Source organism: Cnephaeus nilssonii (assembly GCF_951640355.1).
Source record: "Cnephaeus nilssonii genome assembly, chromosome: 15".
NCBI classification, from domain to species: domain Eukaryota; kingdom Metazoa; phylum Chordata; class Mammalia; order Chiroptera; family Vespertilionidae; genus Cnephaeus; species Cnephaeus nilssonii.
Window position 1 is genome coordinate 63,912,329 of NC_137086.1, and position 13,918 is coordinate 63,926,246.

Here is a 13,918-nt window from a genome sequence, read left to right on the forward strand (position 1 = left end):
TCAGGGAATTCCCAGTCTGAGGCAGGAAAGCGTGAAAGCGTGAGGCTTTCTGCCAACCTGACAGACCAGAGGCGCTGTCTCCTCGGGCGGCGGCCTCGCAGCGGAGGCGGATGGCCACGGCCCCATGGACATTTCCCAGAGATTAAAGAGCTGCTTTTCAAAGGCCAGCCGGTCGCGTTGGAGTGCAAGCCCCCGGGACTCCACACGCAGCGCCCGCATCACATGCTCTTTGTTGTTGGCACTGGAGCAGGTAGAACATCCTCGTCAGGGACCCAAGCCTTTGGCCATCACATAAAACCAGCCAGCGCGCTCCTTGTTCATCTTGGTTTCCCAGTCTTCAGAAAAGGGCATCCGAAGTGGGGCGGGCACTATCTCTTCCCTCCGCCTTGTGTGGCTGCGCTTTGGGGGCTTTTGGATTTGGTTTGGCTGTATTAGTGGGGGGTGTTGGTTTGTGTTTTGACGTTTCCCCACCCCAGTGTTTTGGGAGCCCCCTGACAAACGATTCACGTGGATCTCAGGTGTTCGTGTTGGGTCAGAGACTGATAGTCTCTTTTGTTTGTAATGACCTTATTGATAGTAGCCATCTCAGCTTCGCCAGCAGAAAAGGTGGGTTTTCGTTCATAAGGAAGAAAGCCACTTTACAACCTTTGATCACTAACCTCCCTTCGAAAGAGCCAGGACTGCTCGTTCATCACCAGACGCAAACGAGAGGCTGCACGAGAAATCCCTGCCGCTCAGGCCGGGCACGAGCAGGCAGATGCCGCCTGATGTTGAAGGATTTGTCAGACCGTGGGTGTGGGCCGTGACACTGGGAGAAATAAAAACCTCTAGGCAAGGTTACGTTCCAGCGCGCTCTTTCCCTGACCTGCAGTTCACAAATTGCTTTTATTTTCAGGTATATCCTGCAAGACGGTGTTTGTCTTGTCATGCTCCTGGAAGCCGGGTTCCAATGAGTAATAACCCCTTCACCCCCACTCCCCGCGCCCCCACACTACGGATTTATGCGATTCCGTCCTTCGCAGAGCATTTGTCAGAGACGTAAGGGGCCGGTGAAAATGGTCCCTGACCTTGTCCAGGCTGAACTGCACTGAGGCCTCGCCCCTGCCAAGCCCGGCGCCCGGCCTGCGCTCACGGTCCGTGGTCACGGTGGGAGGGGCAAGCAAGCATTGGTTGTCCCATGAGAACGTGATCGCTGCCTCTCTGGGTTTAGCGTTTGACCTCGAAAGAACAGAGTTAGATGTGTTTTAATTAGTACAGACTTTGAAAAGGTTGAATATTATGGGAGTACCAAAAACTTTATTCTTCCCTCAAACACTTTTTGGGTGGCTGTGTGTTATTTGAATTTTTGTGGCTAATTAATTACCATTAGAAAATGTCCATTTTTCTGATTCTGTCTGAATATATAACCTGCGTATATAATTTCCTGGCGAATTTCAGCATGAAATGTGAACATGAAGTATACTTTGAAATGTTATTGCTCTAAGGCAGCCGCTCTCCTGGGGTCTGGAATATATAAAACCATGTACGTGATGGATCTCCAGGCCTTCAGTGAAGGGCTCAGAGGAAAATGACTGTTTACTCAGCAAGCCAGCTCCTGGGAAGACGCAGCACTCGAGTCTGAGGGCGGGAGGAGGTGGGGCGCAGGGTTATGTAACCGCTGGGCCGCGGTGACTGTACGGAACCTTCCAGTAGGCCAGGGAAGGACAGAAAGGAACACTGTTCCCTTCCTCGCAGCCCACGTCCTAAAATAAAGCAAACAGACATTTTCAATTTTCACAAAATATTCCAAGCATTTTGGATTTCCTTGCCTCTTTGTAGATGGTTGTGTTTGGGGGTGCCCTGGAAAAGGCGTTCCCAGAAACAGCGGCAGGACAGAACGCCGTTCGGAACCACCCCGCCTTCCCCTCCGAACGGCCATACACGTAACAGGCCCGACTACCACGGGGCACCAACTCCCACTCCCAATTTTATCCACATGTATGTAACCACGGAACTGGCAGGATTCGACCTTGACGATAGCTCTTCGCGTGCCGAGTGATGGTGGACGAATGTGCCGCCTGTGCCTTCTCGCTCCTCTGGTGGAGTGACAGCTGCGCGGTGGTGCTGCGTGTTTGCTCACTTGACTTTCCTTCCCTTTCCCCCGGGCCGTGGGCTGGCAGCGCCGGGGTCCAGCAGGCCAGCTGCAGAGCCTCCGTGTCCTCCAGCAAGGGCAGCAGCAGCGGCAGCAGCAGCAGCGGCAGCAGTTCGTCCAGCGACTCGGAGAGCAGCTCGGGATCCGACTCCGAGAGCGAGAGCAGCTCCAGCGAGAGCGAGGGCAGCAAGCCTGCCCACTACTCCAGCCCCGAGGTAAGACCTGCACGGCCCAAGCCCTGGGCCTCAGTCCGTCCTGGACCCTGGTCCTCACAGCGCCCCAGCTTCGTGCTGTGACAGCCACGACCCCTGAGGCCACGGCCCCTTGACAGCCTGTCAGGTTGGTTTGGGCTCATCCTTTTCCCTGCTCTGCCCCCTCCTCGCAGTTCTCCTCATTACAGAGCTTCCTTGGGAGCACAGAAGTTGCATCTTTCATCTCCAAAAATCTCTATTTTGATGGCCAGGAATTTCCAAATACGCTGGGAATATCGCTGGCTGGAGTGGATCAGGTCTCCCTAGGGGTCAGCAGGGCAGTAACCAGCCAGGGCCGGTTACTGAATGGGACGCGTGGCCCCCTGGGACTCACGGAAAGGAGATTTATGGATTGGACATGGTAAGACCTGACCCTTTTGCAGTTTGTCGCAGATTAGAAGAACAAGAGCTATAAGTATTAATAAAACTTTCTTAACTATGCTTTCTTTGTGAAAATGTTTTTTAAAAATGAGCACCAACCTACAAATAATAATGAAACCTTTTCTAGCTATAATGAGTCTCTACATGGGAGATTTAGATGCCTCATATAAAAACATTATAAGGTGCCAATAAAAACATTGCTATTTCAACTTTAACGGGGAAAGGGAAATATTAAACAGTCTTTCAGGGCATGGAGGTTCCTGGGAGAGGGTTGAGGGTAAATTCCTCAAGTCCATGGCTCTGTACAGTAGACTTTCATGTCTAAAGAAGGAGTAAAATAGTTTCCTCTTGCGCGTATAAACATTTGACATTACTTTAGATGGTAGGATTTCATTTTTCACCTAACAACCCACGGTAGCACTTTGGGGCCCACATTTCTAAATGGGCTGTGAAATGAAACCAGCAGCACTTATGTAAACCGAGGCGGTGAGAGGGAGCGCGCAGGCACACTGTGCGCAGCCCTGTGCGTGTGCCTGAGGACACTGGAGAGCAGCTGGGGCTTAATTCCCTCAGGGTCTCCCCCTCCAGCAGCACTGAGAAACCCGGGAATATACTCCCCACGCTCATTTCTTCCAGCACCTTCCTGCTCTGCTCCGAGCACTTGCCATGCACCCGGAAATAAACCCTCTCTCCCGCACTTCCTCCCCTTCCCATGAGGCTTACCTCCGCCCCCCACCCCCCACCCGCCCGGCCTCCATATAAAGGAAGGCTCTTAGCAACACTAACCTATAAAAGCCACAGGCTGATACAACCCTGACTTTTCCCCGAAACTAAATTATTATTCCTTCTTTATAATGTGATTCATTCACTCATTTCGTATTCATTCAACCAATACTTATCGAGCATGTGCCCCCGACCTGGTGCTTGGCTCTGGGATATAGCAATTATCCGGCTTGTCCCTGTCTTCACAGAGCTGGGCTGATAACGGGAATAATATGAGACAAAACAATACAGGAGTTCAATAAAGTAAAGGAGTTAGGCTTCTTCAAAGCCAACGCTATGCTATAATTTGTTAAGAAACTGCAGAAGAGTGTCAGCTCTAAGAAATAACGGTTCCAGGACAGCACAGGAGCCAAGGAGGCAGCGGAGCGGGTAAAAAGCGTTAGTGTCTGTGACGACCCCTGTCCCGGCTCTTCTCTGTGACTGTGAAGCTTAACCCCATGAGCAGTTGCGTCTCATTCTCATGAGTGAGGCTGAAGCCCAGCCTAGGAGAAGTGCAGTTCTTAGCCACTTTTTTTAAAATTTTTTTTATTGTCTAAAGTTTTACTTATGTCTCCTTTTTTTCCAATTGACAGCCTGCCCCCCACCACTCGCACCCCTGAGGGCAAGCCCCCATCACCTCAGTGTCTGTGTCCATTGGTTATACTAATATGCACACATACAAGTCCTTTGGTTGATCTCTAACACACCTGCCCTGCCATTTGTCTCTGGATCTATTTTTGTTCATCAGTTTATGTTGTTCATTATATCCCACATATGAGTGAGATCATGTGATATTTATCTTTCTCTGACTGGCTCATTTCGCTTAGCATAATGCTCTTCGGTTCCATCCATGCTGTTGCAAATGGTAAAAGTTCCTTCTTTTTTATAGCAGCATAGTATTCCATTGTGTAGATGTACCACAGTCTTTTAATTCACTCATCTGCTGATATGCACTTAGGCTGTTTCCAAATCTTAGCTATTGTAAATGCTGCTGCTGTGAACATAGGGGTACATATGTCCTTTCTGATTGGTGTTTCTGGTTTCTTGGGATATAGTCCTAGAAGTGGTATCACTGGGTCAAATGGGAGTTCCATTTTTAATTTTTTTGAGGAAACTCCATGCTGTTTCCCACAGTGACTGCACCAGTCTGCATTCCCACCAGCAGTGCACGAGGGTTCCTTTTTCTCTGCATCCTCGCCAGCACTTGTTTGTTGATTTGTTGATGATAGCCATTCTGACAGGGGTGAGATTGTATCTCATTATTGTTTTGATTTGCATCTCTCGGATGATTAGTGACTTTGAGCATGTTTTCATATGTCTCTCAGCCTTCTCTATGTCCTCTTTTGAAAAGTGTCTATTTAGGGCCTTTGCCCATTTTTTTATTGAATCGTTTATCTTCCTTTTGTTAAGTTGTATGAGTTCTCTGTAAATTTTGGAGATTAAACCCTTATCTGGAATAGCATTGGCAAATATATTCTCCCATGCAGTGGGCTTTCTTGTTGTTTTGTTGATGGTTTCTTTTGCTGTGCAGAAGCTTTTTATTTTGATGTAGTCCCATTTGTTTATTTTCTCCTTAGTCTCCATTGCCCTAGGAGCTGTATCGGTAAAGATATTGTTAGGAAATATGTCTGAGATTTTGCTGCCTATGGAGTCGTCTAAGATTTTTATGGTTTCCCATCTTACATTTAAGTCCTTTAGCCATTTTGAGTTTGTTTTTGTGTATGGCGTAAGTTGGTGGTCTAGTTTCATTTTTTTGCATGTGTCTGACCAAATTTCCCAGCACCATTTATTGAAGAGACTATTTTGACTCCATTGTATGCTCTTGCCTCCTTTGTCAAATATTAATGGAGCATAATGGCTTGGGTCAATTTCTGGGTTCTGGGTTCTGTTCCATTGGTCTATATGTCTGTTCTTGTGCCAGTACCAGGCAGTTTTGAGAACCGTGGCTTGGTAATATAGCTTGATATCTGGTATTGAGATCCCTCCTACTTTGTTCTTCTTTCTCAGGATTGCTGTGGCTATTCAGGGTCTTTTTTTTTATTCCAGATGAATATTTGGAGAGTTTGTTCTAGATTTTTGAAATATGCCGTTGGTATTTTAATGGGGATTGCATTGAATCTGTAGATTGCTTCGGGTAGTATGGACATTTTAATGATGCTGATTCTACCAATCCATGAACATGGTATGTTCTTCCATTTGTTTATGTCTTCCTCTATCTCTTTTTTCAATGTCCTGTAGTTTTCTGAGTGAGTTCTTAGGCACTTTAAGCAAGTTCTTTCTGAATGTCCCTGAGATGATCACAGGCTTGAACTCCTTGGTGAGGAAAGGAAGCTCTTGTTGTTTCTCCCAGCATCTCTCAGAGACCCTGGCTCTGGAGAGGGCGCTCTGTGGAGCAGGCCTGGAGCCAAGCTGCCTGGGGCCACACACAGCTTGCAGCGCCTTGCTTCTGGGTGCAGAGAGGATGTGGAAGTGGCAAGAGCGGGTTAGTCACCTGCACGTCGCTTCTTTCTGCTGGAAAGGGATGTCTCAGTTGGAATAAAAGTAAGGTTGCTTTTAACATTTTCCCCAAGATTAATACACATGCCCTTTAGAAATAAAGCAAATTTCCCGAATGAAAATTGCAAAGAAGGGAAGTAACATAATGGGCCTGACCCTCCACGGCGTCACTGTTTCCCTCTGGCTGAGCCGGCCCAGGTCACCTTGCAGAGAGCACGGGACTCGGCTCCCTGAACCCCCATGGTAGCCACACACCTCCCATTCCACCGTGCAGGCTGGTTTCTGCTGCTTAGAAGCAAACTGTTTCTGACCCTCACCCCCCCCCCCCCGGCCCTCATAACAGTCTGGCATGTGGGGAGGAGAGGAGGCCCTCATGATGTTTCAGGGGCCCGCGTTCTCCCCTCAGCGGCCAGCACCGGCACCCACAGGGCTCAGCTGAGTTCCCTCTGCACTGCCCTCCACGGCCCTGCTTGTAGAGACACTGCCTTGAACGGCCTCACCATCATATACGCCTTGTCCGCATGCTGGCGCAGAGGGGCCACCGCAAACACTAGCCACCGTGCAGTGCCCTCCCTCCCGCCTGATGTTCGCCGAGTGTTCTCAGTCTAATTTGTGACACTTGGGTTTCATCTTCTTTTCTGGCATGATGCACCCTTTCATGTCAGAGCTATCCGGGGGACAGTGACGCCTCCTCAGCGAGCAGACTGCACCCCGGCACAGAGCTCCCAGACCCTGCCACACAAGTACAAGGAAGGCCAGGGTTGTCGGCTTAACCATCACTCACCCCAGGGGCTCCACCCAGCCCGCAATATTGCTCAAGGAAACTGTTTTCCATTGCGCGTTCCCCAGACATGGAAACCTTTCTCGTGGACTCTATGAACTACAAGCACCTGTGGGCAGTGCTGCCCTGGGTTGTTCTTGAAAATCAGCAGAAATGTGATGCCAGGTGTTCGTTGATTGAACTAGCTTCTCCCCAGCGAGGCGTCTGTGGGGTGCACGACAGGGGGTGCTAGGAAGGCGTCCGATGGAGCAGGGACTGCAGTGCTCGGTGGAGGCTTAGGCATGAGTGGGAATGAAGATTCACCAGGGAGGAGAATCAACCGGGGAGGAGAATCGTGGCTGAAAATAGAAAGCAGTGAGCAAGCAGAGAAAACACGGCAGAAGCCCTGGGGCTGCTCAGGAAGGCGGCCATCCCGGCTGCGTGCCAGTGCGCGAGTCCCACCCTGTGTCCCCCTTCACGACACGAAGTCTTCACGGCTCAGCTCCCGGGGCCACAACTGCCCGCCCCCGGAATGGCCGCTCAGCTCGGAGGACTGAGAGTAGGAGTTGAGGGACAACGAGGACTGAGAGTAGGAGTTGAGGGAAAGCCGGCGTGCGTTGTTCTCAGGAGCAGCCGCAGCAGCCTGCCTCCCCGGCTGGTGCAGACGCTGCAAGGGACACGCTGAAGGAGACCTGGCTCCTGCCCAGCGGGAGGGCTGGGCTTTGCTGGAGGCACGTGTGCGCAGGGAAGGAGCATGAGCACCAGAAGGCCGTGCAGTTGAGGGTAACAGGAGGCACAGGTTGTTTGGAGAGTTAGTGGTGATCTCCAAAATCAGACCTAACTCTCTCGTTTTAGGTTGAAGACCCGCGTTTCTCAAAAGCTTCCTCTTTCTTGAAGCTTGCCGGGGAATGGGAGATTAGGCGAGGCAGCCGGGGAGAGAACCTGCTCTTTAAACCTAAACCGATACGTGTTTAGTCTCAGGGTGCCTGGTAGCTGTGCAGCTTTGACATGTCACTTAACCTCTCTGATCCGCATCTACAAACCTGCAGCGATATTTCTTATCTGTGTGGATTAAATCGGGCGGCATATGTAAAGCAGGAGGTACACTGTAGGCGTTCCAGCAACGAAGAATGACTGTAAAGTGATGGGTGTCCTGAACACCAGCCCGAGAAATTCGGATTCCCTTTGAGAGGCAGGAGGAGGTCATTGTAGATCCTTGAGAAAGAAAGCGTGATTTAGTGGTGTGTTGTAAATGGTACTTCAGACCGATTTCTTCACCTGTGAAGTGGAGGGGAAAATGACCTCAAAGCACATGAGGCAGCGGGCGCATATTAAATGTCCTAAGTCCCCTTCACTCTGAGTGTCCGGCAGGAAGTGCTGGGAGGTGTGAGCTGTGGGAGGCTCAGGATGGTGGGGCGGGAAGGAGTGTTAACATGGCGTGGGGCCAGCGTGAGGGGCATGCTCTGCCATCCCCCTCCCAATATGTGTCCCTCTTCTGCAGGAGGCCCCTCTGCCCGCATCCCTATCTCCTGTGCCCCATTTGTCTAGGGACGTGGTCGGCAAACCGCGGCTCGCGAGCCACATGCGGCTCTTTGGCCCCTTGAGTGTGGCTCTTCCACAAAATACCACGGCCTGGGTGAGTCTATTTTGAAGAAGTGGCGTTAGAAGAACTTTAAGTTTAAAAAATTTGGCTCTCAAAAGAAATTTCAATCGTTGTACTGTTGATATTTGGCTCTGTTGACTAATGAGTTTGCCGACCATTGGGCTAGGGAAGCAGAGGCGCACAAGTCACTGACCTGTCAGTGGCCACATGGTGAGAGCAGTGGGGGTGGGAGGAGACCGTAACCGGAGCCATAAATTGTTTGCCACCCAATTAGCTCTCAGCCACACTCAGCTCCTCTCAGGGAAGGTGACAGCTCCCCCTTGTGGAGCAGCTGCCCGTGCCCGCGCTGCACGGCAGTGAGTGTGCACGGGGTGTGCGCCTGCGTTCCGTGGGCTCCTCTCCGAGAAGCCACGTAAAGCGAGGTCGGAATTGCCGTGTCACAACTCGGGGCCGCCAAAAGGATGTTTGTGTTCCTTTGTGTCTTGCTTTTGGTGCATGAAAACAAACAAAGCGAAGACCAGGCACCCCCCAATCAGGGCCATGAGGGTCTCTCCTCCCACACCTGTGTCCCTGGGGGAAGCCTCCCCACCAACAGCCCCGGGCAAGGGCCTCGGACGCTCACGCTGGGCCCACTGGGCACCGCTGCCGGGGTCCCTGGGGTGCAGCCGGTCTCATCTGTTTCGGAAGAAGCAGCAGGATGTCCCTGGTCCCTGCCACGCTCAGTGCCTGGTTCCCATGCTCTGGGTCCCTCGCCTTGGCCCCAGGCCGCCTGGCCCCTCAGAAGCTCCCAGCTTCCTGAGCTACGACCCCAGACTCGCCCAGACGCAGCCAGGCCCCTCCTTCCCTTCACGCTCCTCAAGGGTTTGTGCCCCGAGTTCTTCCCCATGTGGAGCCCACTGTTGAAAAACAAATCTTGATACATGAAAACAACTTTTGAAATTATTGTGTTAAAGAAAATGTGTTTCTCCTACGAGGGAGGCTGACTTGCTCTGGACTTGAACCAGCCATGTTCAAAAGGCAACGCCTTCTTTATTCCAGGCTGGTCTCTGGTCTCCCCTGAAACAGCAGATGCCACCATCAGAGGCTGGGAGGCTGTGGGGAAGGAAAAAGACATCACCTAACTCAAATATCTTCTCCTTTTCACGTATGGTCACAAACTGCAAACAATCGGGTTAGAGTTCTACACTTATCAATATACCTCCTTTCTGTTAATCATCACAGATGATGGATCAATGGGCTTTATTAGAAAGCAACCGATCAAGCATGTCCTCGGTTCTTAACCTTTTTATGGGACAGAGAATGAAGGCCTTCCCCTAGGGCAGTGGTCAACAGCCATATATCCACAACACAACGATTGAAATTTCTTTTGAGAGCCAAATTTTTTAACTTAAGCTTCTTCTGACGCCACTTCTTCAAAATAGACTCGCCCAGGCCGTGGTATTTTGTGGAAGAGCCACACTCAGGGGCCAAAGAGCCGCATGTGGCTCTCGAGCCGCAGTTTGCCGACCAGGGCCCTAGGGCCTAGGCACTCTGTGCCCGGGGCAGAGTTTACTGGTAAAACCTAGAATACCCAGGATTTGCTCTGAACTTATCGCTCGCAGGAAAGACTTCCCATGGTCACTTTCATGTCTGAAACATTTCTGGCAAAGTGGGTGGGAGCCGGTTAGGGATGGATTAACCAAGTCCAGCCGCCAGAGCTCACGGACACAGGCGGCTGCTAAGTGGCAGTGCTACGCCACAGCCAAGCCGTCTGCCCGCAGTGACTGCCTCTGCTGGTACCTGCCCGGCTTGCCTTCACCGCGTGGGCTCCATGTCCCTTCTTTGGGACTATAGGCTCCCCATAGCCCCCCTTCTAATGGCCCCCAAAATTTTAAGTCTTATAGAAACTGAGCGCTTTAACACTTGGCCTCCAGACCGCTCCCAAGTTAACTTTCACGGAATCTCGTGTAAGTATATATGTATGTATGTATGTATGTATAATTATAAAAGATATACATTGTATAACACGCAAAGGTGTTGGAAATGGGTTCTAATGAAGCACAGTGCTATCCCTAAATTTTTTCTAATTGGCTTCAAAGTACTGACATTTAAGCGACCTGGGACAGGAAAGGGACGCCACCCTGCATCCAGGTGCCAACTGAGAGCTGCCCCATGCGGCCACGCCCCTGCTCCTCCCCCGCCCCCCATTCGCTCTATGCTCAGACACCTAGAGGAGTAAGGGAAGATGAAAGAGCCGGGCGCCTTTTGAGCAGGTCTGTAATGAAGGCTGTTTTGTTTGTTGCTTTTAGGCTGAGCCTGCGTCCTCTAACAAGTGGCAGCTGGATAAATGGCTAAACAAAGTTAATCCCCACAAGCCGCCTATTCTGATCCAGAATGAAAGCCACGGCCTGGAGAGCAGTCAGTACTATGCCCCCGGGAAGGACCCCGCGCAGGACTGCGGGAAACTCCCCGACGGGTGCCAGGCGGGCCTGAGAGAGAAGGACGTCAAGAGCGCCTGCAAGGAAGAGCAGAGGCCAAGGACAGCCAACAAGGCCCCGGGGACTAAGGGGGTGAAGCAGAAGTCCCCGCCTGCGGCCGTGGCCGTGGCGGTGACCGCAGCCGCCCCGCCGCCGGTCCCCGGTGCACCCCTGGAGAGCGCGCCCGCTCCCACGCGGAGATCTGCGGGCAAGAAGCCCCCCAGGCGCACCGAGCGGACCTCTGCCGGTGAGACCGCTAACTGCCAGCGGCCGGAGGAGCCCGCGGACGCGCTGGGGGCGACCGCAGCGATCCCGCCCATCCCTCCCGAGCCCACCAAAGCCAGGCCCTGTGCCAACAGCAGGACCAGCCACCGCAAGGAGCTGCGCGCCTCCGTCACCTGCGAGAAGCGCCGCACGCGGGGACTGAGCAGGATCGTCCCCAAGTCCAAGGAGTTCATCGAGACAGAGTCCTCATCTTCGTCCTCCTCCTCGGACTCCGACCTGGAGTCGGAGCAGGAGGAGTACCCTCTGGCCAAAGCACAGGCCGTGGCCGCCGCCTCTGCGAGTGACCAGAGGCTCAAGGAGGCCGCCAGCAGCATCGGCGGCGGCGGCGGGCCCCGCGCACCCGTGGGCTCCATCAACGCCAGGACCACCAGCGACATCGCCAAGGAGCTGGAGGAGCAGTTCTACACGCTGGTCCCCTTCGGCCGCAACGAACTTCTCTCCCCCCTGAAGGACAGTGACGAGGTCAGGTCTCTCTGGGTCAAAATAGACCTGACCCTCCTGTCCAGGATCCCAGAACACTTGCCCCAGGAGGCCGGGGCCCTGAGCGCGCCTGCGGCCAAGGACGCTGAGAGCGCACCTCCAAGCCACCCATCCGACACACCCGTAGAAAAGGCTTTGCCCAAATCCAAGAGGAAACGCAAGGTAGGCACGGGCTGCGGGGCTGGGGAAGGGGGGCTGTGGGTGGGGTGACAGAGCACAAGCAGCTGCTGGTCTGGAATGGGAGGCAGCAGCAGTTCTGTGTGTCTTCACGCAGCAAACATTCACATAGCACTTGGCACGGGCCCGATGCTGTTGTAAATGGTTGGCATACAGACATTCAGGTAAACCCTTACAGCCACCCAGGGCAGGAGTACCGTTATTATCCCCACGATATAGCTCTGGTAGCTAAGCCCTGTCCACTGCGTGTTGAAGTAGGCATACGGAAGTCTTTATCAAGTGTGTGCGAGGCGAGCGGGGCCTGTAGAAAGCTAGCCTCGCGGTGAACCCCATTCTTTGCTGGGAGGGATGCAGTGACATCAACAGTGGGGTCCCTCACTGACTAAGGAGCCGGCAAAATGTAAGGCTGTGGCTGGGGAAAGCCTGAAGGCCAGTGCAGGAAGCCAGGCGGTGGGGGGACGGCCCAGTGGGAGGAGCACGGCCTCAGCAGGCTGATCAGGAGCTTGGTGGTGGAGAGGGGCGGGGACGGGGCCCTGAGGAGGAGGGATTTGAGTTCAGTCGTGTGCCCTTTAACGACTGGGATTTGCTCTGAGAAATGCATGGTTGGTGATTTTGTTTTTGATCAAACCTCACGGAGTGCAGTGACACAAACGTAGATGGTCTAACCTCCTACTCACCCAGGCTGTATGGGACAGGCCATTGCTCTTGGGCTAGCAGCCTGCACAGCATGTTACTGTGGAAAACAACATGACCTTAAATCAAGCACAAGAGAAAAGAGGCAGGCGAACAGGAGACGTAGGAGGCTGCTGCTAACATAAGAGGGCATACTATTGTACAGAAAAAACTTTAATCCGTAGCAGGAACACACAGATAACGATAAGAAGTATAATAAGTACACAAATCAGTAACATAGTTGTGTGTTACCATTATCCAGTATTGCGGACTGTGCATAGTTGTATGTGCTGTACTGTCATAGGACGGGCAGAGCAGCAGCTTGGTTTGCACCGCCTCACCGCAAACACGTGAGTGATGCCTGGCGCTATGATGTGAGGACGGCTACAGCATCACTAAGCAATAGGAATGTTTCAGCCCATTATGATCTTTAAAAAAATTTTTAATATGTTTTTATTGATTTGAGAGAGAGAGGAAGAGAGATAGAAACATGGGTCTGCTGCCTCCTGCACGCCCCCTACTGGGGATCGAACCCACAATTAGGCATGTGCCCTGACCAGGAATCAAACCAGCAACCTCTTGGTGCATGGGATGACGCTCAATCCACGGAGCCATACCGGCCGGGCTCCATTACAGTCTTATGGGACCACTATCCCGAGTCCATCATTGACTAAAATGTCATTACGTGGCACGTGGCTGCAGTCAGAGGGTCAGGGATGAAGCGGCACCAAAAGGGGGGAAAGGGTAAACCAGGGAGCGCAGGCGCGAGAAAGGCCGTGCAAGGACAGGGAAGCTGGAAACACATCTGGAAGCTGACCCAAATGCTCAGCAGTTTTCGAAGATTTTTCAGCATGGAAGTAACCTCGTCATAAATTAAAGCCAATTTTGAGGATTATTGTCCCCTCCTGTTATATGTCTTCAAAAGTAACTTGGACCAAGTGAAAAACACAATGGGTGACAAACCAAAGATTGCAGTAATCATGGATGGTTCCAAAGTTAGGACAAAATCATTAACAACATGGATCCGGGTGGGCCTGGCCCCGGGTCCGGGTGGGGCCGTGGGCCCCTGGATCCGGGTGGGCCTGGCCCCGGGTCCGGGTGGGGCCGCGGGCCCCTGGATCCGGGTGGGCCTGGCCCCGGGTCCGGGTGGGGCCGCGGGCCCCTGGATCCGGGTGGGCCTGGCCCCGGGTCCGGGTGAGGCCGTGGGCCCCTGGATCCGGGTGAGCCTGGCCCCGGGTCCGGGTGAGGCCGTGGGCCCCTGGATCCGGGTGAATCAGTGCCCCTGGGTCCGGCCGAGACCAAACCAGAGGGAGTCGGACCTGCATTACCACCATTTGTCCACCATCCAGAGCTGAGGGGTCAGTGCCGACATGTACTCATAGGGAACTGGTGGACATTGATATTGGGTCTCAAAAGAACTGTTGGTCCAGAAAGAAACTCACTACAGACTGATTCATTTGCCTG

At 52.7% G+C, this 13,918-nt stretch overlaps 1 protein-coding gene across 4 annotated transcripts in view; it reads left to right on the forward strand.

Annotated features, from left to right (window-relative positions):
* AFF3 (ALF transcription elongation factor 3) overlaps positions 1-13,918 on the forward strand; it is a 514,559-nt gene that overhangs the window by 450,616 nt on the left and 50,025 nt on the right. For all 4 annotated transcript variants that reach the window (XM_079792550.1, XM_079792551.1, XM_079792549.1 and 1 more), the window contains 2 exons: positions 2,160-2,346; positions 10,673-11,767. In XM_079792550.1, the coding sequence (XP_079648676.1) occupies positions 2,160-2,346; positions 10,673-11,767 (1,282 nt within the window). The remainder of the gene's footprint in view (positions 1-2,159; positions 2,347-10,672; positions 11,768-13,918) is intronic.